Here is a 24,479-nt window from a genome sequence, read left to right as displayed (position 1 = left end):
GGAAGGGCAGGTCTTGGTTCTATATATTTTGGAAAAAGAAGTTCTAAGAACATTTTCTTTGTGCAGGTCTTGGTTTCTGTCTCAGAAACTGCTCCCATCATTTTATACATTAGAGATATTGAGAGACTTGTTCTACAATCACCAAGGTTATACAACTTGATACATAATGCTTCACTGCTTTTGAGAATTAGTAGACATTTATCCTTTTCTGTGCTCTTATTAACAAAGAATCAGTTATAATTAGTGTTATATCTTGTTTCTACTTTTTATTTTGGTTTTGTATATCTTTTTTTTTTTATATTTTGTTTCTTATGTTAAACAGTGACAAGTGATTCTTGTAAAAATATTCTATCATAATCTGAAAATAGTTAGTATAAATGATCATAATTATTATGATTATTTAAGTTAATTGTGTGAGAATATACAGATTTTTTTTAATAAATTATTTTGTCAAGGTCTAAACTCTACTCTTCAATTGTTACCTCGATAGGTGGAAGCTATCAAAAGGATTGCTGAGTATGTTGCTCAACTAAAAAAGAGTTGGGAAAGGATATGGTAAAAATTTTAGAGTTTGTATTCATTGTTGAATAATACGAGTATAGCTTTTTGTTTTTTCTGTGTATTTTTAAAGGAAAAACAAATCTTGTTTCTTAAACTAGTGTTTTTTGGTTGGTGGTCTTTTCAGATGTGGCACTTATTAGAAGCTTCTCCATGAGAAAGGAGCTGTATGAACATGATGGAGTTTGTAATTTGTAGTTTATATTTTGGAGATTTATAATTTCTTGTTTTTCTTATCCTGTGTATCTATCTAGTTCATTAGGGTTCTTCAATGTGTCTTGTTAATTTGTACTTTAAAGTTTATTTGTTGAAGATTTATAAAACAATCTTAGTTAAATGAAAGATATTTGAACTATCTATGTTATTATATATTATATAAATGTTGACTTGTTGAGTAAATTAGTTAATATATTAATTAATTAAAAAATAATATAATTTGGTAAATTATGTGTGTAATTTGTATTAAAAAATTATTACAAAATAAATAGTATTTTGTAACTAAAGAAAAAAAATGTTACAAAATCAAGTTATATTTTGTAACAAAATTTTATGATAGGAAAAAATATATTGTCACCAAAAATACTTTGAAGATCAAAATTTGTTATCAATTTTGTAGCAACTTTTGTTTTTTTGTATCAGAAAAATTTGTTACAAAATATTACTTTGAATTATAATAGTTCCATTTTTTGTTACAAAAACTTTTTGTAACGGAACATACTACAACGGTCCCTTTTTTTGTTACAAAATCTTTTTGTTTCAAAATTTCGATTTTTTGTAATAATTTTTTTTTGTTATAAATACTGCATTTTCTTGTAGTGAACATTGTGTAATTAAGGATCGGTTACAGATATAGGTTATAAATATTAGTCAATTTTAAGCAATAGGGGTTGGAACTTTTCTTCAAAAATATACTCAAGCACACTCACATCCCCAGCGAATTCCTGAGTCTGCATTCGAGTTTAATTTCTGTAGGATTCTTTTCATTGTCTTTAAATTTCCATTTATACTTTCTGTAAAACTTTACTTTTCTTGTCCAATTTATTTTTCAAGCAATGTTTAATTTTTTTGTCCAATTTACATTTCAGCACCTTTAATTTTTATGTCAAAAGTCCTTTAATTCAATCGAAGACATTTTACTGCTTTGTTTAAATTCAATGCAAAACATTTCGATTTCAGTCAATTTACTTTTTGAATTTTTTCTTTTACACTTTTTGTATCTTTTTGACATTTTCAAAACTTATTTTCTGTCTTAATACTCGTCTAATTCGAGAACCTTTGATATACTTATAGAACTGGTACCTACAAAAGAGGAGTAGGTTTCGCTCTCAGACCATTAGAATTGAACCACCGTCGATTTGCTAAAAATCGATAATGAATAATGTTATATATGCATATCCGGAGAGAGTATCATCAATCAACCCAATAATAATTCTATACGAAGGCAAATATCTCTTTAATGATAATGATTTAATCATGTTTTAAAATTACAATAAATTTAAATTATTGACATCTTATAATTTTTTCGACAACGAAAACTTCCTAATAATTCCAAAGAGAGTTCAAGTCCTTCAATAATAAGGTACATTATCTTATGGTTATTTGTAATTAATTAATTCATAACACCTCTGATCTTTGTATCAGTAATGGATGAAAGATTAAGGATGATATACGATTCTTGATTTGAGGATCTTGAATGGTATGACCATCTCTATCATGATACATGCACATTGACATTCTTGCAAGGTTTACTGCAATTTCAATAAACATTGGAGGCAAAGAAGAATTATGAGCTTCCTTATTCATCTTCTTCCATGTTGTGTTTAACATTGATTTGATATGCTCTTGAGCATTAGTCTCAGAAGCTTCATTTTCATTCATGTAGCATTGAATCGATTTTGGAACATCACCAAATTCACTCTCCCGCTAAAAATGATAAATGAAAAAGAAATAATAATAAAGGTGAGATAAATGTTGAACGTATATAAGAGAATTTAATTTTGGAAACAACACAAAGGAAATTTTGAAAGGTACCTTATGTGTTCTAAGGTCATTAATGAGACGTGTAATTGTTGCCGAAAATCGAATTATGTCACAATATTCTTCTAAGTAACCCAATTCATTTTTTTGGAATGAATATGGAATTGCAAAATAAGAATGAGTAAGCATAAGAGGAATGGCAATGGATATCCATGCATTTTCAACGTACTCTTCAAGACTTGGCTTATATCCACTGTAATACCATTTTGCCTCGGTAAAGTATGCTTTACAAAGATCTGACCACTGAAATTTTTACCAAAAACATAAGTTCATCATATAATACGATTCTTGAGAAGGAAGTTAGAATATTGTATGCATTTTAAAATTCATAACGCACAATGAAAAATTACGATTATTAAAAGTATAGTAAAAACTAAACAATTTCTTACCACTTTCTTTAGATATGGAGTGATATTGTTGCCGTTAATTTTCAAGAACTCAAAAGCTAATTCATCGACGAAATCATGGATAGCATAGAAGCATATTTTCAGGTAGTCCGGAAGGTTATCAATGGTATTTAGATCCCATCTACAGTCAACAATAAAAATATTAAAATTATTTTAAATTATTTTGTTGGTTAAAGTACTTTTTAAATGTTTAAGATAAATTTTAATTTTTTTATTTTAACGTCTAAAAAGTTATATTTTTATCCTAAATATTTTATTTTATCCTATTTTATTTTTCTTTTAAAAACAGTGTTATTTTTATTATTATATTTTTTCCTTATTATTCTATTATACTTTTTCTCAAATCACTATATTCAGCACTATAATTATAATTTTCAAATGTTAAAAATAAAACTAAAACTTAATTCAAATATTAAGAACTAAATTAGTACTTTATATTTTTCTATGAATAAAATATATTTTTGTCTGTAAAATTTGTAAAGAATTTTAAAAATATTCTTAAGTTTAATTTTGTTTTAATTTTGTCCCAAAAATTTTTAATTTATATCAAATATACTCTTAATAACTAAAATATAAAAAATAAAACTAATTTAATAATAATGCATAATAAATATATTTGATTTGTTTGTATTAAAGGTTGTTCTTGTGAAGTTATTTTTGAATTGTGATAATTTTTTTTTTGAAAAATTAATTGTTAAGAATAAATTTGATGAAAATAAAAAATTTTTAAAATAAATTTAAAATGAAATAAAATTTAAAATATTTTTAAAATTTTTAATAAATTTTAAAGACAAAAATTATATGTTTTTTTTTTATTTATTATTGTACGTGGCAAAATTTCAAATGTGGTGTAGGCAAAGAAATTTAATATCAGTAGTGAGTATGAATTACTAACCTGTCAATTGCTTCCGTGAAAAGCTTTAATTCTTCTAGAGTTCCATAAACATCATAAAGATCATCAATTATGGTTGCTAAGGAAGTGACCTTTGCTAGAGTTGTTCTAGAAAACTCAAGATCTGGCTCAAAGCTCATTCCCATACCCCAAAAGTAGCTCTCTACCAATCTATCCCTTGCAAAGTTCAACTGTTCTGGAAGGCCAATTTTTCTCCACCATCTTAATAAAGAAATGAACCCCCTTTTATTAAGAATTTAATCAAATGCAGAAAGATACTCCTCTTGAAGTGTTTGTTTTCTCTACTTATATATCTACTGTATTAACGAAGATCTTGAGAAATTTGATAAACAATTTCTTAAAAGAGATATTTTATCATATATATTCATTGCTATTTTTAAAAATACTTGAAATCCAAAACACTTTAATTAAAACATAAAATATTTCTTATTTTACACGTGCAAATTTAATAAATTTGGGGTTAGTTTACCCGTTTCTGTAATAGCTTAGGTTTTCTTCTTTATGGATTTTTATGGCCTCATCATCTCATTACATAAAAAATATATATATATATATGCAATATACTAAAAATAATATTATATGACTAATAAAATTTATTATTTTAGTTAATATTTGACTAATATTTTGCATTTTAAATCTTAAATTTTAAATATTAAATTTTAAATATTAATAATATAAAAATATATAAGGTGTTAACTAAAAGTATTGGTTAATATTAATAAAAATTATTTATTTTTAATATTTTTTATATATAATTGTACTAAATAATATAGTTGATGAGCTACAAAGTCTACGTGCCCGTTCATGTGTAGATGAACCTTTATGGAAGAAAATAATGGTTATCTCATGTGAAATAATAAAATTGATGTGGAAGGCCCGTCTGTGAAAGATATTATAATATCCGTAGGGAAAGAATGTGGATGTGATTCATTTGAAATTTAATTTTAACTAAATTACAAATAGTAGTTTTGGAATGGGACACAGTTTATTAGAATTAAAATTAAATAAAACTAATTCTATTTCAAAAAGTAATCGATAAGGTGAAAAACATTTTTTACTTATATACTATTTAAAAGTTTTATATTCTCAAAAAATTTGAAACTTGTAATTTGATACAATATCCAATGAGAGGTGCGTTTTTTTAGTATGGAAGAGTGAATATATAACTAAACAACGGTCAAGGAAATTTATTTTTTGAATGTGTGCAGTGGGACCAGACTCACCAGAGGACAAACCGACACGGGACGACAATTTTATGAAAATGAATTTTTTTAATTGTTAAAAAAAATTAAGAGTATAAAGTATAATTTTTAATTTTTTATTATTTTTTATATTTATTTTTAGTTCTACTTATAAAATTAATAAAAAAAATTAAATTTTATTTTTTAAATTGTTAAAAAAATTAAGAAAATTCATTTTCTACTTTTATGATTGTCTTTCATAGATATCAAACACTATTGATAATAGAGTAATTGTCAAGTGTCTAAAAATAATGTCTAATTTAAAAAAATTAATATTTAATTTAAAAAATATAAAAATAAATAATTATCTGGAGAAAAAGTACGAACTCTATAGACACAAAATCAACAGTGGATGTATCAATACATTTATTTATCATTTTTCTTAGTTTAATGAAAAAATATTTCATTTAAATTATAAAAAAATGATAAATAAATATAGTGATGTATTTATGGTTGATTTTGTACATCTGAAACTTGTACTTATTGTCTAGATTAACGATTTTGTTCTTGTACTACTATCATGTAGGACATTCCGTTGATTATTTAACTTTGATATCATGGTAGGATTATATTGAAGCTAAATAATTTTTTTTTAAATTCAAATAAAACACTTTAAATCTTAAGAATTAAAACAGAATTACGTCCAAATATAAGAACTAATTTAATACTTTATCCTTTAAAAATACTTCAAAAACCATAAGTTTACACATCCCAAAAGAAAAAATTTTTTTATGTTTTTTATGATATTTTTATTTTAACAAATCAATAATTAATTTATTATAAATTGAAATTCTATTTAAAATTTACTATAAGTCAATGAATTATTATATATATAAAATAAAATTTAACTTAATATTTATTTAAATAAATTAATAAATTAATCACTACAGTAACTTAAGTTGGTTGTGCCAAAGGTAAAGATGATGAATTGATTTGCTGCTATTTGCTATCCTTGGTTATTTAAATACTAAGGATATGTATCTGGTGATGATGTTGTTTGTTATTATTCGGGGTAGTACGGAAACGTTGGAATCTAAATCAAAAGGAAAGCTATGGGATATTTTTGTATCAATAATTTCTGTTGTTACATTTTAAAGAGCTTTCGTGTTGACGTACTGAACTTAATTATTTATTTCTTTTTTGGAATTATTGTCTATTACCACTTTTTTATTATTAAATAATAATAAATAATATTAAATATTAAAAAATAAATATAAATATATATCATAATATTTTCATGCGCACGTGTGTGTGAGTGTATAGATCCATCAGTGCATGTGTGTGTCTCTAAAAATATGGATTATAGAATAATTTTAAAATTTTAATAATATTTAATGTCAAATAATTAATTTGTTGCCTTTATCATTTTAAAATTTTAATAATATTTAATGTCCAATAATTAATTTGTTGCCTTTATTATTTATTATTTATTATAACTAATGAATATAATTTAAGATATTTTAAAAAGTTTAAGATAAAAGACATTAAAAAATATTAGAAAGTTATAATAGCAAGTCATTAGAGATGTGGAAATCGCATATATAAAAGGAATCACCAAGGTTTTAGAATGAATTAAGAAAGCCGTATATATGGAAAACCACATGTATGGTATCATATAAGAGACATAATTAAGTCAAAATTTGGAACAAAATTATGCATGTACTAATATAATTAATAATGGTTGTCATTACCTTGATGCATTCTTGAGTTCATCTTGGTGGATGGTTTGAAGAATGTTGAAATCCAATTTAGCAAATTCAAGTAAAGAGGGATTCATTGTTCTTCTTGTTTCATAAGCATGAATGAACCATTCTGTCTCCCATCTTGGTGCCCTCCAATGCAATGGAATCTCCAAAGAATGATCAATTAGGAGTGATAAGTAGTTCCCTTCCCTCTTATTTCTGAATGAATATTTTTCAAGAATTTTTGAAGAGAAATTTCTTGCTTCATCCAATATAGTTTCACCCTCCAATGAATAAAATGAGGCTTCATATAGTGACAATATTCCTTCCATATCAACTGATTGGGATATCTTAAAATGATCTCTTTCATCTAGAAAGTTAAAAAAAACATCTGCAACAACAACACCACAATTTACAGTAATTATTTGTATGTGATCCTCTAATTAATAATAATAATAATAATAATAATAATAATAATAATGCCGGCATTCTTTCTATATATATATATATATTAACTTTATTAATAGGGTGAAAATTCAGGTGCAGTCGACTTCACATGAAGTTGATAGATGAGAGCCGTTAAATGAAACTATCTAACGGCTCTCAACTATCAACTTCACGTAAAGTCGACTGCACCTGAGTTTACACCTATTAATAGACATACATGACATATGTTTTATGTACTGAAATCAAAGATAAAGGATGTGTATTAACTTAATTTTCAAAATAGCATAAGAATAAAAATAAATAAATAAATAATCATAAAATAAAAAAAGAAATAAACCTGATGATATATCATAACCATGTTGCCTTAAGAGCCTAAACTCCAAAGCCGTGGCATGTAAATCCTTCTTCTTCTTGGAGTCAACCATGTCATATATATTATCTAACAAGTCCCTTATTTCATTCTTGAAATGATAAGCCACCCCAAGCCTTTGCAGCACATCAATAAGATCAAGTTGATAAACATGATTTTCTACTTTGCAAAGCATCATTCTTACTTCTTCCCTCAGCGCTTGGCTTTGCTCTGTGTATGTCCCTTGCTGCAGTATTAAAGTTTTACTATGCTTTAATTATTTTGTGTTAATCACAAGTATTTGTGTTTCACTGCCCAAAAGTTTAAACTTTCGAAAAAGAGAATTTGTAAGAACCAAATCACTTATATGGATAAAGTCAAATATATAAATGGACAGGAGACTACTACGGTCTATAAATTATTATTTTAGTTTATGTAAAATTTTTTTTGGTCATTGCTGTATGTCTTGCTGCTAGAAAATAATCAAGATATAGTAAAGTAGCAATTAAGTGATTAATATTTAAGTAAAAAAACACTAACTTGTCAAGTATTGCATAGAAAAATAAACTATACATTTCAAATTTCTTAATTCGGACCATAACAATTTTTCTCGTACAAAAATTAATAATATATAAGCATACCTTATATTTACTGTTCAAAGACTGGATGAAATCATAATGCCAAATAGAAGGTTTGAAATTGGCAGATCGACGAGGTATTGTTTGATTATGATTAGAAATTTTATTCAATGCATTGCATTGAGTTGGAAAAGGGACATTTTTGAAAGTCTTGAATTCCAGACCCTGAGGAAGAATCACTTTAGAGAATCTAGCTGGGATTGAATTTGTAGCCATTAGTATTGGCAGATGATCCATTAGCTAGAACTAGAGAGTGGGGAAGTGATTTATGTAACTGACGATTTTTTGATTGGTGGGATCTTAGGTTAGCTTCTTGGATATTTTTTGCTCCTTAATTAATTGGCATCATAGGTTTATATAGCTGATTACCAGCTGAGGAGTTCTTAGCCGCCACATGCTCCTTGTATCATTTTCTACACGTGCTTATTATTAAGCCAGACTACTTGTATCATTTTCTCCGTGTGCTTACTATCAAGCCACACGTTTCAAATTAAAGTTAGCTGGCTGGTCCCCTAGTAAGTAATAATACGCTATCACTGACGACGGGTGACACTAAAATTAAAAAAAATACTAAAATACAAACAGTATTTATTATTTTTGGCAGATAGTTAGTTAAATAATGTTTAAAAATATAGATTAAAAATATGTTGTTAGATTATTAGATTAAAAAAATTTAATTAATAATTAAAAATATTAGTTAAAAAAAATAAATTTTTAATTTTTTATTGACCCTTGAATTTTTCTTATTTAAAAATGCAATTGATATAAAATTTTTTTTAAGAAATTACCATTAAAAAAATATATACTAGTTTAGATTGGTTATTTTTTAAAAAAAGTACTTAAAAAAAATACTTTTTTATTTTAAACATGTTTAGATATCACTTTTAAAAAAATATTTTAATTAAAAAAGTAAATAATTTATTTTTTCAAAAAGCCAACGACACATTGCTTTTAAAAAAAAATAGACGCAAAAGTAGTGTTTAAATATTTTCTTTACTAAAAAAAATCCTTTATCATAATTAGTAATTATAATTTATACTCTTAATTTTAATTTTTCCTCCAAATCTTTAACGTCTCGCTAAATCTTAATTTTCCTTCCAAATCTTAATTTTTTCTATAAATTTTAAATTCCTCCCTAATTTTTATCACTTTTTTGGAAGGACTCTTCAAGCCGTTATACCTTATTGTATTTCATTATTAATTTTTAAGATGTATATACATATTGTTAAATTAATTTAAGTTTGATTTATAGGGATTAATGCAAATCTTTAAGAGTGTTGATTAATCCAAGATAATTTTAAAGCTTTATTTTTTATTTTTTATTTGTGGTCAATTATAAATTTATTTTCTAATATTTTTGTATTCTATTTTTATAAAGTTACGTTGTTTTTATAATTTTAAATTTTTTGAATTTTTTTTGTTTGATTACGCATTTCTTAGTATTTTAATGAGCTTAATTTCTATGATATTAATTTTATTGATTAGTTAGTTTTTACTTCTTTATTTTGTATTGTTAAAAATACTAGTAAAAATTACGATTTATCAAAATAAAAGAAAAAAATTTGTTAACAGCAATGAAGAATTTTAAAAAATATTAAACCAATGTGATGGTTGAAAAGCGTGTTAAGTTTAATGCAAAGAACTTGACAGTTGACATATAGTATTTAGTATTTAGCCACCACTCAAATAAAGATCCCAAAAACAACTTTTTTTTAAAGACGCCTACGTGGCAAGATCTAAACTATACATTCTAAATCCACACTTTTCACTACAAAACACTTAAAACCATAGCTTTTTATAAGAAAAACGTTACCTAATGGAAAAAAGTAAATTAGAAGATTTAAAAGAAGAAATAATTAAATTATCAAAATTACACTACAAAAAATTTTGGTAAAAACGGCGGTTTTTTTTTTATATTTACGGCGGTTTGAACCACCATTATTACCAATAATGGCGGTTTCGTAAAGTGACGTAATTCTGGGCGCCATTCTAGTTATTACGGCGGTTTTTTGAAAACCGTCACAATTTCTTGGGTTAAAACGGCGGTTTTTGCATAGGTTAAAACGGCGGTTCAAAACCGCCGTTATTTTCAGGGTTAAAATGGTGGTTCTTTGATAGGTTAAAACGGCGGTTTGAACCGCCATTATTACCCTGACAGAGTGGCGTTTTGGTTGGTTAAAACGGCAGTTCAAACCGCCGTTATTTTCAGGGTTAAAATGGCGATTTTTGGATAGGTTAAAACGGCGGTTTGAACCGCCATTATTACCCTGACAAAGTGGTGTTTTGGTTGGTTAAAATGGCATTTTTGAACCGCCATTTTTACCCTGACAGTAGCATTTTGGTTGGTTAAAATGGTATTTTTGAACCGCCGTTTTACCCTGACAGTGACATTTTTTATCGTTTAAAAAAATAATTTTTATCGTTATTTTTATTGCATTAAATAAATAATTTTGTGATTAAAATTTCACAATAACAAAAAATCATAATCCATAAATGAAATATTATATAACTCATGAACAAAATATTCATATAATATATAATTTTTTATTATTGAAAATCAAAAGTAATAACTCCTATACAAAACCTTGTCTTACTAAACTTACCAAAATACAAGCATTGCAATAAACACTAATCAGTCAAATCTACCATCCAGTTCCCTAAACTATGTTAATATCTAATAATGTATTTAAACCATCTAATAAGTGCTGTTTTTACTACTTAGAATATGAATATTACAAGACAAGTAGCTTAGCTAAGTGATGATGAATAAGATTTGGAGGCTAAAAATTTTCTCCTTTTGTAATTAACTTTAAAACAAGCCTGCCTTCGTTCCTTGGTCTCTTGTGTGAGTTTCATCGCGGAAACTTGTTCCAACATCTTTGTTTCTTGCTCCATTTTGTAAGGAGAATCTGAAATAGAAAATGACTCAAGTTCAGAAAACGATCATATAATAAGTGTATATGTATACAAAAAAGATGAAATACGCTCTAATTATATATGGAGATGAATGACATATGGAAAGCAGAAAAAAATAATTAAGATATATATATATATATATATTGAAGCTAATTAAGTAATATTAATAGCCAATAGGAATCTAATGCACTACGATATGGATACCAAAAACACTTAAAAAAAAAAGAAAAGAAGAAATAGCTCCACTAATCTTTTTTCTACTTGAATTCCCTTTTTGCCTTGGTTGGTGGAAAACAGGTTTATCTTCACACTTAGATCGCATCTTTATGCCAATTAGACAGAAAACTGCCTTATGTAAGTAAATGTTGAAGCAACCGCGTTCAGTGCCTCCACAGAAAACTTAAGATAACACCAGTTAGATGTTCAATGGCTCTGATTCAGTGTCTCTTTCCTTCATTTGCCATTCTCCTGCTTCTGTTTCAAACACAAATCCCATCCCCAAGTTAGAAAGCTTTTCTTCCACCAGAAGAGAAAGGGCTATGGATAAATCATTTCAAGGTTAAAATAAAGTTGCCAAAGGGTGGGTATCTTAGTGTGAGGATCTTACTTGGCTTTTCTGCAATGACCATCAGTCGCCTTTGTAAGATACAGGCAACCATCAGGAAAATTGAGCACATGCCAAACATCACAGTGATAGGGAATGCATCAACCTGCACAGACAAAATACACAATAGTCAAATTACCTTGAACCAAAGGTTTTGAATATATATATATATATATATGAAAGTGGCAAAATTAGCAACTTACGTTGTACAGCACAACACACACAAAAATGTTTAGAGGAATGCAGAAGAAGTTCATGATTGTGCTCCTAGCCTCCTCCGAAATGTATTGAGGTCTCATCTTCATAATAGATGGCCAGAATATGCCAACACAACTCTCGAAAGTACAGAAGCCAAGAAGCTGAATGGAACCAGTAAATGAGATGCCTCCACCTTTCTCCTTTGTAGGAGACACAACGAACTGTTCCCAACAAACCAGTCAATTTATAGCAGAATAGTATGCAATGAAAATAACAATACTAAATAGAGCAGGGAAGACTAGCATACAGTGGTCAAAATGGGAAGTATTAGAGAAGCAGCAGAAACTGCAAAAACAATCTGCATGTAGCCCTCTACTCGGAGTGATGTGCGAGCCATCAACCTAGATGCCAGTGAGCTTCCCAACATTGAAGATAACATGAATGTTGCAAAAATAAAACCATGTGGAATTTCTTCATCGTTTGGGCTCAATGCAGGAGTCCATAGGAACACAAAGGTATACATTGAACCTTCAAAGAGAGATTGTATGGCACCCAACAAGGCAATTTTTTTATCTGAAACACACAATATATATTAATAGATGAACATGGGAAACTAGCAAGAGATGAACAAAGTACAATGATAACAACATAAAAAGTAGAACCAGATAAAACATCTACTTGCATAATTATTGGGGTATGTTTAATAACAACTGCCTTATGGTTACAGAGAAGTAAGTATTTCTCTTCTAGATTTGCATAGTAAATATACATTCCATGTTAGTTAGGGCCAGCCTCTAACTGCATGTGAAACACCAGGGACAAGACACAACTCTGATACCAAATATTCCAAGCAACTGCCTCGATATATATTTTTCCCTTTTCTTTTGTATATTTTAAGTTTTCATGAAAGAATTATTTTGTAAGTGCAGGAGAAACCAAAGATAACAAAGCAGGACATGGTATACTGCCTGCCAACAAGATGACGTTGGGAGCAACCTTTAGTGAACATATAGACAATGAAAGAGAAGATTTCAGCCAATTCAAGACAATTTCACCTTATGTGACTTTCTATGATATCACCATTCAAATTGGTGAGTAAATTATATCTAACGGTTGATATATTCACTAACAAGAAAGTGGAACGAATTCATATTTCCTACAAAATCAGTAGCAAACCGTCAGATGTTTCCATAGAGAATGCTGAGTTCTTAAGAATCCTAAATTGCCTTTTTCCATCTATACTTGAGGCTCAGAAAATAGTGCTGATTGGTCATATTTAGGGGTGGCAACACTACCCGAACCTGCGGGTACCCACCCCGCCCCTACCCGCTCGGGGCGGGTTTTAACGGGGCGGGTTCTTGGGCGGGGCGGGGCGGGGTCGGGTTTAGGTTAAACCCGCCCCTACCCGCCCCGGTATATATAATATATGTAACATATATAAAATAATTAGTAAAATAATTAATAACATTATATCATATATAAATTTTTACTTTAATTTATATTATATATGTAAATGGTGGTTATATAATTTTTAAAATTTAATTTTATTTGTTAGATTTAAAAATTATAGGGGCAGGTAGGGGCGGAGCGGGTACCCGCAGGGGCGGGTTAGGGTTTAACATTTTACAACCCGCGGGTAGGGCGGGGCGAGTTTGATGCAGGTTTTTTGTAGGGCGGGGCGGGGTCGGGTAGAGCAAAAACCTGCCCCTACCCGCCCCATTGCCACCCCTAGTCATATTTCAATCCTAAATTTCTTAAAATTTTTTTCTACAAACAGAAAATATAAAGAAGATCTATGCAATTTACAGTGCACGTAATACCAGGAGAAACCAAGTATTCACATGATTTTACTCAATCCTATAATTACGAAAAAATTCAGTGAAGAACTTACTCAATTTCTTCTAATAATCCCCAATTTCTGACCTAAAAATAAATTGAACAAGGAAAAAAATTCAAAACCTGGCATTAAATAAAATAAGTAGCAGAAGTTAGCATAGAACAATCAAAACCTGGAATTAAACAAAGTAAGGTCAATGAGGAGAAGAGATTGTTAGTTATCACAGAAAAGCTCTTAGCAGCATGAAATTAATATGTACTTACTTTTCTTTGAATTAAGTCATCAAGTTCTCTCTTTACACTGGTACAGATCAGCAACAGGAGGTTCCATGAAGAACTCCAGATATCCTCCCAACATTTTTAAGTGGCCATCCTGAAAGAAAAGGATGGAATTCCATTAAAATATCAGACGACTAGAGCATAGATGGGAACTGAAGCTGTACAACCTTTGGAATATTGAATAAAAATGAGAACTAATAATAAATCATGAAATCACATGGCACTCACAGCAACCCCTTTCAATAAGTTCTCCCACCAAACAGAAGCACCACTGCATCAGGTACAGCTGTGGAGTCGTGGAGGAAAACAGAGTTCACTTTTATCTTCTCATTAAAAAGTAACCATGGATATGGGCTTCTAGTTTCCCGAGCATTAACGGAGTTCTAGAAAATGAAATATGAACATACAATTGAAAAAGGAAAGCAAAATCTTAGAAGAGTCAACATAAAAAATCTCCAAAAGTGTGCAGAGAATTTACAACCACCAGCAAATTATGACTTGAATGAACTAACCGAATATAGGAACACTTGACCATCCTCCATTGTTTTCAAAGAGAATGACTTTTCATTGTGCTGCACATGAAATTACACTTCATTTATTTTATGTAGTTCCAAAACAAGAATAAGAATATACAACACAATCTCCCCCAAACATTTTCAGAATAGTAATACTTTCAGAATAGCCATTTTTAATGTCACCTACTAGTTTAGCTTGGCTGTTACTTGTTTGGAAAACTAAATTGTCTCATCGTGTAATTTAAAATGGATAATATAGCCATTTTGATGGTTGAAAAATTTATTAACAAAGCATAAGACAAAGAAAAAGTCAATTTAAGCATCTTTCACTTTATACACTAGAGAAAGATAACACATCTCTAAAGTATGAGGTTCGAGTGCTTGGCAAGGAACTTGAGATCCGAAATGAAGAGATTGAATTTAATGGCAAAACAGCTGATGCTTCTCATAAGCAGCACCTAGAGAGTGCCAGAAAAATTGCTAAGTTAGAATCAGAATGTCAGAGATTGTGTCTTTTGGTTCGAAAACGGTTACCAGAGTATTGGAAAGGGTAAAATCTGTTGAAGTAAATATTGCTAAAGACTTGTGATCTATATACAACCAGAGTATTGGAAAAAGTAAAATCTTACAGGTTTGAAATTAGAAATTTAATAACAAACTAAATGAACTACTGGACCAAAGTTGGCCATTGAAGCCCCAGCACAGCATTCATTTCCATATGAGGATGGAATGAAGTGAAAAAGTATACTAAAACTGAAAACAGCAGTGTTGCTTTAAATTAAAAATAGCAGTCATATTAGTTAATACAAACTGCAATTGGTGTAGGGATTGGGTTCACCTTTTTCTTCTTTACGGGTTTGAGGATCTTGATGATGCATTTTTCATTATTGGTGGAGTGAACACCCTCAAAGACCTCACTGTATTTTCCTCTTCCCACCTTCCTCACAACCTCATAGTCATCTTGCTCCCTGCAACTCATGAACATAATTTTTTAAACAGATATTAAATAAACAAAATAGGAAATAGGAAATGAAATAAAAGTATTAATAATAATAAATATGATTATTGTTACCCCCACTGGACGGTGAGACTATAAGCACATAGTGGAACAAATTCAGAACTGATAAAGAATGAAAGAATCAACTCAAGGAACTAAAACAAACTGTTAACTAAAAGCATTAAGTTTTAGGCACAAATAATCCAATAAAATAACAAAATTACCGCAACTCCATTCTCCGCATCATCGAGCACTTCATCATCATCATTATGAAATGTTTCAACGATCCCTTCCTCAGAAACCCTAGCTCCTGCAGTTTTAGTAGTTGTAGTTTCCATTTCGCAAAATCTATCATGTATTCTAAAATTTTGGATCAATAATTCAAGAAATCGAAGGAATTAGAGTAAAATATTTTCAAGAGAACAAAGGAAAAGAGGGAGAAGAATCTACCTCGCGAGCTTGTGGGAGGAAAATCTCACAGCACATTAGCTCGATGGATGAGATTGCCAGCGTAGGAGAATGCCATCGGAGGAGATCATTGCAGTAGGAGATGTCGCTTGAGGAGACCGTCGCAGGAGGAGACCGTCATAGGAGGAGATTGTCGTTGGAGGAGAGGTCACCAGAGAAGATTGCCGCTGAGAAAAACGTCGCCAAATGAGGTCGTCGTTGGAGGAGGTCGTCGTCGGAAGAAATCGGTCAGAGGAGGTCGTCGCCGGAGGAGATCAGTCAGAGGAGATCGTCAGAGAGAAGATCCCAGTGGCAGCGATTCAAACTTTGCATTTCAACGGAAAATGAGAATTAGATTAGGGTTAGGATTTTTTATATAGAAGTGATAATGGCATTTTAAAACCGCCAAAATCAACAGAAACCGCTAGTAAATGCAATTTAATTATGGCATCAATGAAAAACGCCCTAACATCCAGATATTACGACAGTTTTACAAAACCGCCATAATATTTATGCCATTTTATGTCCCTTTTTTTGTAGTGTTAATAGATCAAAAACTAATGATTTTAACTAATGTTAATTATAATGACACCGAATTCTTAAAATCAATACAAAATGATTTTTCTCAAAATCTTTATTTTACTATAAGTTTTATTGAAAGACTTCAAAAACCTGAAAAAACTTATATTTCACACGGAATTTCTAAAAAATGTTACCATGAAAATGACTCTCCACATCTTTATCATACTTTTAACCCACAATTAAATTCTATAGTAGATATGCTTGAAGAAATATTAGTATCCATAAAATTTCAAAGAAATAAGGAAAAAGAGGAACCTAATATAAACGAAATTAAACAGATATTAAATAAATATTTTCAGAAAGAGAATCCCAAAGAAGAAAAATTTCAAAATATAATCAACATAACAGAATTAAAAGTAAAACCACCATTGAAATTATGAATATTGAAGAAAAATTAGAAGAAGTTACAATGCTTTTTAAACAATTAAAAATAGCTCAAGAAAATAATATTATGGAACAAGAATTTCAAATAGAAGAAAAATTAGTAAATTCTGAAAATATAGAAAATGAAGAACACATCCTAGATTATTCAAGTGATGAAGAACCAACAATTCCAATACAAGTAAAAAATGAAGCTGGAACATCTAAGGATAATCAATCTCAATTTAAATGGGAAACGGGTTTTGAAAATTATGCTTTTAAAAAGGGATTTATGAATAAAGATTCAAAATACACAAAAATACCATCAAAATACGTTCCTAAAATCCAGGAAATGGAAGGAGAAAGAATGCTCGATTTAGACTGTAAAAAGAATGAAAAAGAAATTTTCGAAAAATGGTTGAATTCCTTCTTATTAGAAGCCTTTACTAATCCAAAACTTAGTGAATTGTCTGGAAGAGATATCTGGAATTATATAGGGTTTCATACTAAAGGAACTATAAGAGATTATATGACATCAATAGAAAACCAAATAATAGAAGAATTAGCAACAAAAACAACAGTTTATGATTAGATATTGCATATAATGATGATTCTATATAAAGAATTTTTTGGGAAAAATATTATAGATCATAGACAAGAAGTCTATAATAAAGAATATCAAGAGGCAAAAAACCATTTAGCTAATATTCAGATATATGATTTATGTAACATGGAATCTTATATATGTGAATATAGAATACATTATTATAAATTAAAAGAAGAAGATAAAGACCATTATCTTAGTATGTATATAACAAAACTTCCATATCCTGCTAATGAATTTATAATGGGAAGATTTATAAGAGAAATAAATAGAGGGACAATTGAAAATAATTTTGGCGGAGCAACCTCTGCAATAAGAGAGGAAATAAAAGAACGTTGTATGCAAGAAGCAACTCAAAAAAGATTTGAAAATATAATTAGAATTTGCTGTCAGGATAATGAAGATATACCTCAAAAATATGGTCTTAATAAAAATTTTCAAAGAAAAAGAAAATATCAATTTAGAAAAAGAAAATACTATCCAAACTGGAGAAAAAAGAGGTATTTTAGAAAAAGAAATAACAATAAAAACAAAAGACAAAATAATGACTATTGCCTAAATAAAAAAGAAAATTGTAAGTGTTGGTATTGCCAGGAAGAAGGACATTATGCAAATGAATGTCCAAAAAAGAAGGATAAAAAGGACCTTACCAAACAAATAGAAATTGCTAAGTCTTGTTTCATAGAACCATTAGAAGAATCAGATGATAGCTTAGACTATATTTTTGAATATGTCTCGGAAACAGACTCAGAGACTTAGCAATAATGCCACATTTATTACTATAAAAGTAACAGAAAAGTTTATAAATGCTTTCATAGATACTGGAGCAACACAATGCTTTGCTAGTACAAACATAAAACTTGATTGGAAAAAATTAAAGAAACCATTAAGAGTTAGAATAGCTGACAAATCAATACATAAAATTGACCAAAAAGCAGAGATGGCTGAAATATTTATTCAAAATTATAGGTTCATTGTTCCATCTATATATATGTTAGATTCTGGAATGGATTTTATCATAGGAAATAACTTTTTAAAGCTATATCATCCATTCATTCAAGAATTAACATATATAGTTTTAAAAGCTCCACACGATTCTTCAATAAATCAAAAATCAAAACGTATAAAAATACCAACTACTACTATAGATAAGATTTTAAAATTTAAAATATTTTCTATATTAGAAACATGTTATTTAAATTTATATTTTCAGATAAATATTCCAAAAAATCTTGAAATAAAAATAGAAGAACTTTTGAATGAAATTTGCGCTGAAAATCCTTTAGATATTAAAAATACAAATAAAGAATTAGTAAGCATTAAATTAAAAGATCCTACAAAAGAAATAAATGTCCTAAATAAAATTCCTTATTCTGCAAGAGATAGAGAAGAGTTCTCATTAGAATGTAAAGATCTTTTGGAAAAAGGAATTATAAGATTAAGTAAAAGTCCTCATGCGGCTCCAGCCTTTTATGTCGAAAATAATAATGAAATTAAAAGGGGAAAACGAAGAATGGTAATTAATTATAAGAAGATGAATGAAGCAACTGTTGGTGATGCTCATAAACTTCCAAGAAAAGATTCTATTTTAGAAAAAATCAAAGGAGCAACTTGATTTTCATCTCTTGATACAAAATCAAGATATTGGCAACTTCGTTTAGACGAAGAAACAAAGAAATTAACTGCTTTTACTTGCCCAACAAAAGAATCAACAAGTGTGTTGCTCTATGAATGGAATGGATTACCATTTGGATTAAAACAAGCCCCAGGTATTTATCAAAGATTTATGGAAGAAAATCTAAAAGAGTTAAATGAATTTGTTTTAGTTTACATTGATGATATATTAATTTTTACAAAATAGGATAAAGAAGATCATCTTCAAAAATTATTAATAGTTTTAGAAAGATATAAAGAAAAAAGATTAGTTCTTAGCAAAAAGAAAGCAAGAATAGCAAAACAAGAAATATAGTTTCTTGGATTAATTCTATCCACTCAAGGAAAGCTAAAACTTCAACCAAATATTTTAGAAAAGGTAAATTTATTTCCTAATAAAATAGAAGATAGAAAACAATTACAAATATTTTTAGGGTGTATAAATTATATTTCTGATCAAGGATTTTTAAAGAATATAACAGAATACACTAAAAGCTTATTTCCAAAAATAAGTACTAAAAAAGAATGGAAATGGGAAGAAAAAGATAGTATGCAAATTCAAAAAGTCAAAGAATTATGTGAAAATCTTCCCGAACTTTATATTCCAGAAGAAAACGACTACTTAATAGTAGAAACAGATGCTTCAGACATAACCTGGTCAGGATGTCTAAAAGCTAAGAAAGCTATAAAAAGTTTGGAACAAGAAAAAGAATCACTAGATTCTAAATATTCCCCAAAGGAATTACTTTGCAGGTATATTTCAGGAACTTTTACTCCAACAGAACAGAGATATACTACTCATGAAAAGGAAACTCTAGCAGCAATTAAATCTCTTAAAAAATGGAAAATTGATTTACTACCCAGAGAATTTACATTAAGGACAGATTCAAGTTACCTAACAGGTTTTATACGGTATAATTTAAAAGTTGATTATAATCATGGACGATTGGTAAGATGGCAATTATTTTTGTTACAATATCCAATAAAGATTGAATATATTAAGGGTGACAAAAATGTTATTGCAGATACATTAACAAGAGAATGGAGTTCGTCTACAACGCATTAGATCAAGAAATTCAAAAATATGAAAAAGAACTCAAAAAATGCAAGCATTGTCAGCAAATAAGAACACAGATCCAATCTCTCAAGAAGGCCATTGAAGCAATGAAGTCAACACAACAAGTGAAACCATCAGAGTTCAGCCATCTAAGCATGGTGGACAAATCAGGTGAAGAAAAAATTTCAGAAAATATAACAATTGCTGAAATTATTAAAAAATTCACCCAAGATAAAAATATATTATGTAATTTATAATGGCCCCATGAAAGGAGTATATGATGTCTGGGAAAAAGCAGCACTATTTACACATCAATCAAGGATAATTCATAAAGGAGGATTTTTAACACTAGAAGAGGCAAAGGAATCCTTCAGGGAATATGAAGCTCTTCATCCAGAGCAAACCCTAAAAAGAGCAGATAAAGCTCCAATTCAAGCCCAAAGAACAGGAATAATGAGAAACATTCCTACAAGGGCTAAAATCAAGGAAAAGAAAAGGGTCTGTAGATCAAATCTCAGAGAAACCCTTAATATAGTCCTAAATTGGACTGAAGAAAAAAGGGCAATTTCGAAATATTATCCTATTGCCAAAGAACAGTTAATAAAGCTGGTTATCTTTCCAGATGCTTCCCCATCTGACACTTATCAGTTTTTTCAGTATGGATTAATTGATACAATTTTAATTTTTAATGATCTAAAAATTATTAGTGAGTTTCCTGCAGGATTCGTTGATGCAGTAAAGAGATTTAAAAATATGATTGACAATGTAAATCCAAGGGATGTATCCCTAAAATTTACAAATAGTCAACCTATTTTTAATGAAGAAGAAGAATGCTTGGTTCCAGCACACTAAGTAATATTCATGTCCGTCTTCCCAGGAAATTTTCAACTAATTGATCGAATTCAAGATTTAACAATTTACAGTCATGAAGGAAAACTAGCCAGCACATTAGCAAGGGTCTTTGAAAGAACTCAAAAAATAATGAAGGAATCTTACACAAGGATTAATTATAAAAGTAGAAATACTCTGCTTGTGTCCAGTAAAAGAAATGAAATTGAAGAAAGAGAGATGAGACTTTTGGTGGAATTTGAATCAGCATTCTACAATTTATCTGGACTTTTAGAAAAGCTCCCTGAAGGGATAAAGAGGAATCTCTGCTATTTGATAAAAGATAGAGAAGACCACAAGTGCCAGCTATGTGCCTCAGAAATATCTGAAGAAAGCAATAATGAAACGGAATCAACCCACATGATAAAAGAAGAGGACAGTGCATCTGAAGCCCACATGATAAAAGAAGAAGACAATGCATCTGAAGCATCCCTCAATATTTTTGCATAATGACGTAAGTGCTTAGGTCATAAAGCACCAATAATGTAGTTGGTGCAAGATAATGACGTAAGCAATGACGTCATAAGAAGGGTAAGGGTGGGAATTGTCCATCAGACCCAACCATTATAAATAGATTGCTTAGGCAATTGTAGAAGCATCAGAAAACAGAAAGCAAAAGGCTAAGAGTACTCATATGCTAGGAGAGCAAGGAGGAAGCTGCCGAGGCGATTCTGTAGTCTGACAAAGAATTCCCTTAGGAAAAAAAATAGTTCTAAACTCCCCTCTGAAGTTAATATCTACAATCTCCCCTCTGGAGATAAAAACACCTTATGTAAAATATACTAAATAAAGGAAGTTTTTCTCTAGAAAGGTACATCTTTATTAGTTATGAATTATTTAGAAAGCTTAGAATTAACGGAAGAATCTGATTATTATAGATTAACTGCTTTATTAGATAATGGAAAATAGGCTGTTCTAAAAACAGAACTAAATCTCAAATCAAATGAAAATTTTAATAAACAAAATCTTTTAAAAGAAGTTTTTAATAGAAAAAATATAATATACTATGGAAAAATTCAACTTGAAGCTCCTATAAAATTAAAATCTGCTAATGGAGAACTTGAAATAGCTTTGATAAATGATGAAGAATTGAGTAAACAGATTGAGAAAATTAAAGATCAACAAAAAAGATCTAAAATTGGATGGATTCATATTAGTACCATACAAGTCTTAATTAAATCTACATATATGAAAGGAATTAATTCACCAATAAGTTTAGCAATCTGTGACAAAAGAATTACTGATGACCTAATAGATCAAATAATTAAAATTGTTCATGGAAATTTGGCAAATGTAAATGTTAAATTTAATGCCCATCTTGGATATGCTATACCTTTATCAACTGAAAATCTTGGAAGATCTATAAGTTTAGCTTATAAATTTCATAGAAAAAGTTTAATGGAACAAGATGATGAACCATTTTCAATTACATATGCAATAAATTATGCTTTAACAAATAGCCATCATAGTATAATATTTAAAAACAGAGAAAGAATTTATGTCGATGAATTATTTCAGAAAATTGTAAAAACAGAAATACCAAAATATAAAGCTATTGAAAACCCAGTTCTATTATTAAAAGAACCATCAAGGAGATCATCAAATTTTCAAATAAGAGAATCTAAAATTAATAGTCCTTTAAGTTTATCTAAATTAAAGATTAAAGAGGAAAACTCTGAAATAAAAGAATTAACAAAAAGGGTCAAAAAACTAAATGAAACCCTAAATACTAAATTATGACAATAAATAAGGAAGAAATATATGTAACTTATCAAGATAAGAAATAAGAGCTCTTTGAAAGAGAAAATCGTTTGAATTATTTGCAGTTTCTGAGATAAATCAAAGAGCATTTAAAGCACTAAAAATAATCTATAACAAGTTAAAAAGAGAAGTTGAAGAGCTAGAAAAATTAATAGAATCTCTAGAAAATAGTGATGAATCGATGATAGAGTTTGCAGAAATTCTAAAATAAATAATGCTAAACAAAACTATTTTTAGGAATTATAATAAGATTACCTAATTCATGAGGTATAAAAAGATTGAAAAACCAGAAAATAAAATAAAAAAAAGAGCGAAAAAATTAAAAAATAAAATAGAGGAGTATAAAAGAGAATTAAATAATCTTCAGATTGAAATTGATGACTTTATAATAAAAAAGATAAAAATAAGAATAAATATAAACAAGTTAGAATTGAATTTAAGAAATTTATAAATACCTAGAAAACCATATTATAATTATGATAGAAATTAAAACAGAATTAAAAAACTATAAATATGAAATCAGAATTATAAATATACATCAAGGACTAGTAATAAATAATCATATAACAAATACAAGAGAAATTGCAGAAATGGTTAATACTTTAGATTATGAAGTTGCAAATTATTTTTATCAAAATCCTTTGAATAAAGCACCACCAATTGAATCTATACAAATTATAAACTTATTCGAAGCAAAATATAAAGAGATAGTAGAAATTTCGAAAGAAAAATTAAAAGAAAAGTCGAAATTGAAAAATTGGTATCAGAGCCAAGTTAACGATTAAGAATAACACTTTCTCTTTAAACAACACTTTTAGTGATACGCTTTTAAATCAATAACAACCACAAAATAAAAAACGTCTTTACAAAAAGATGAAAATGACAACTTTATCATAGTGTCCACCTTAGCATTTTACTTCAATTTCATTTATTCATGGAACATGACATGAAGGATGTAGTGTTTTATTTTATCCCAATTTACAGTGTTCTGTTCATAAGAAAAATATATTAAATAATTGTTGTTAGTAACGCTTGTGAATTAATACCTAACCTATATGTATGTATCTTAATAGACTTTCTTTTTGTAATGTAACATCTCAGATTGAATTATCTATACACTGGTATCACAGGAGGTAGATCAATTTTTATACAATATTAATATTGATTGATGTATTGTATAAAAAATAATTTGAAAATTTAAATAATAAATTATAATATATTAATTTTTAATTATAAATATCTGCTTCAGTTCTTTAGTCTGTGTGCACTTTAATTTTTTCACTTCATTTTTTCATCTTGTTAAACTTGTGTCTCTTTCTCTGTTCTCTTCAGAATGTTCTTCCATTTTCTTTTATTTTTATTTTTTTGTGGTTTTAGCTCTTGATCACTATAAAAAAGTTTTTCAGAAAATAAAAAAAAAAAAACTAAAAAAAATGGATTTTACAAGTATTAATGCGTTAATATTTTTTATTGGATCTCTTATAAGTTGTGATGATGGAAATATAATTTT

At 28.6% G+C, this 24,479-nt stretch overlaps 2 protein-coding genes across 2 annotated transcripts; both read right to left on the bottom strand.

The window, feature by feature from the left end:
* Window positions 1–1,987: 1,987 nt before the first annotated feature.
* LOC112772170 (terpene synthase 10) lies at window positions 1,988–8,603 on the bottom strand. Its single transcript, XM_025817058.2, has 7 exons — window positions 8,276–8,603; window positions 7,623–7,881; window positions 6,848–7,229; window positions 3,898–4,116; window positions 2,985–3,123; window positions 2,590–2,838; window positions 1,988–2,481 (listed from the first exon to the last, which is right to left on the bottom strand). The coding sequence occupies exons 1-7, from the start codon at window positions 8,507–8,509 to the stop codon at window positions 2,173–2,175; spliced, it is 1,791 nt and encodes a 596-aa protein (XP_025672843.1). The 5' UTR covers window positions 8,510–8,603; the 3' UTR covers window positions 1,988–2,172.
* A 2,762-nt stretch (window positions 8,604–11,365) lies between these two features.
* Window positions 11,366–12,568, bottom strand: LOC112773023 (uncharacterized). Its single transcript, XM_025818061.3, has 4 exons — window positions 12,298–12,568; window positions 11,996–12,211; window positions 11,796–11,898; window positions 11,366–11,662 (listed from the first exon to the last, which is right to left on the bottom strand). Exons 1-4 carry the CDS (start codon window positions 12,511–12,513, stop codon window positions 11,604–11,606), a joined length of 594 nt encoding a protein of 197 aa, XP_025673846.1. The 5' UTR covers window positions 12,514–12,568; the 3' UTR covers window positions 11,366–11,603.
* Window positions 12,569–24,479: the final 11,911 nt, after the last annotated feature.

The sequence above is a fragment of the Arachis hypogaea genome, chromosome 18 (genome assembly GCF_003086295.3).
Source record: "Arachis hypogaea cultivar Tifrunner chromosome 18, arahy.Tifrunner.gnm2.J5K5, whole genome shotgun sequence".
In the NCBI taxonomy this organism is placed as follows: Eukaryota; Viridiplantae; Streptophyta; class Magnoliopsida; order Fabales; family Fabaceae; genus Arachis; species Arachis hypogaea.
Note: the sequence above shows the minus strand (reverse complement) of the source record. Positions and strands in the feature narration are given on the sequence as shown.

Excerpts from the sequence above, each read along its gene's own strand:
- LOC112772170 (XM_025817058.2), bottom strand. The coding sequence starts at position 8,509 with ATGGATCATCTGCCAATACTAATGGCTACAAATTCAATCCCAGCTAGA. Across the intron at positions 7,230-7,622 it reads TGGTTATGATATATCATCAG|ATGTTTTTTTTAACTTTCTA; the intron begins GTTTATTTCTTT and ends TTGTTGTTGCAG. Across the intron at positions 4,117-6,847 it reads GAACTCAAGAATGCATCAAG|ATGGTGGAGAAAAATTGGCC; the intron begins GTAATGACAACC and ends TTCTTTATTAAG.
- LOC112773023 (XM_025818061.3), bottom strand. The coding sequence starts at position 12,513 with ATGTATACCTTTGTGTTCCTATGGACTCCTGCATTGAGCCCAAACGAT. Across the intron at positions 12,212-12,297 it reads TACTTCCCATTTTGACCACT|TTCGTTGTGTCTCCTACAAA; the intron begins GTATGCTAGTCT and ends TGTTGGGAACAG. Across the intron at positions 11,663-11,795 it reads GGTCATTGCAGAAAAGCCAA|AAGCAGGAGAATGGCAAATG; the intron begins GTAAGATCCTCA and ends TGTTTGAAACAG.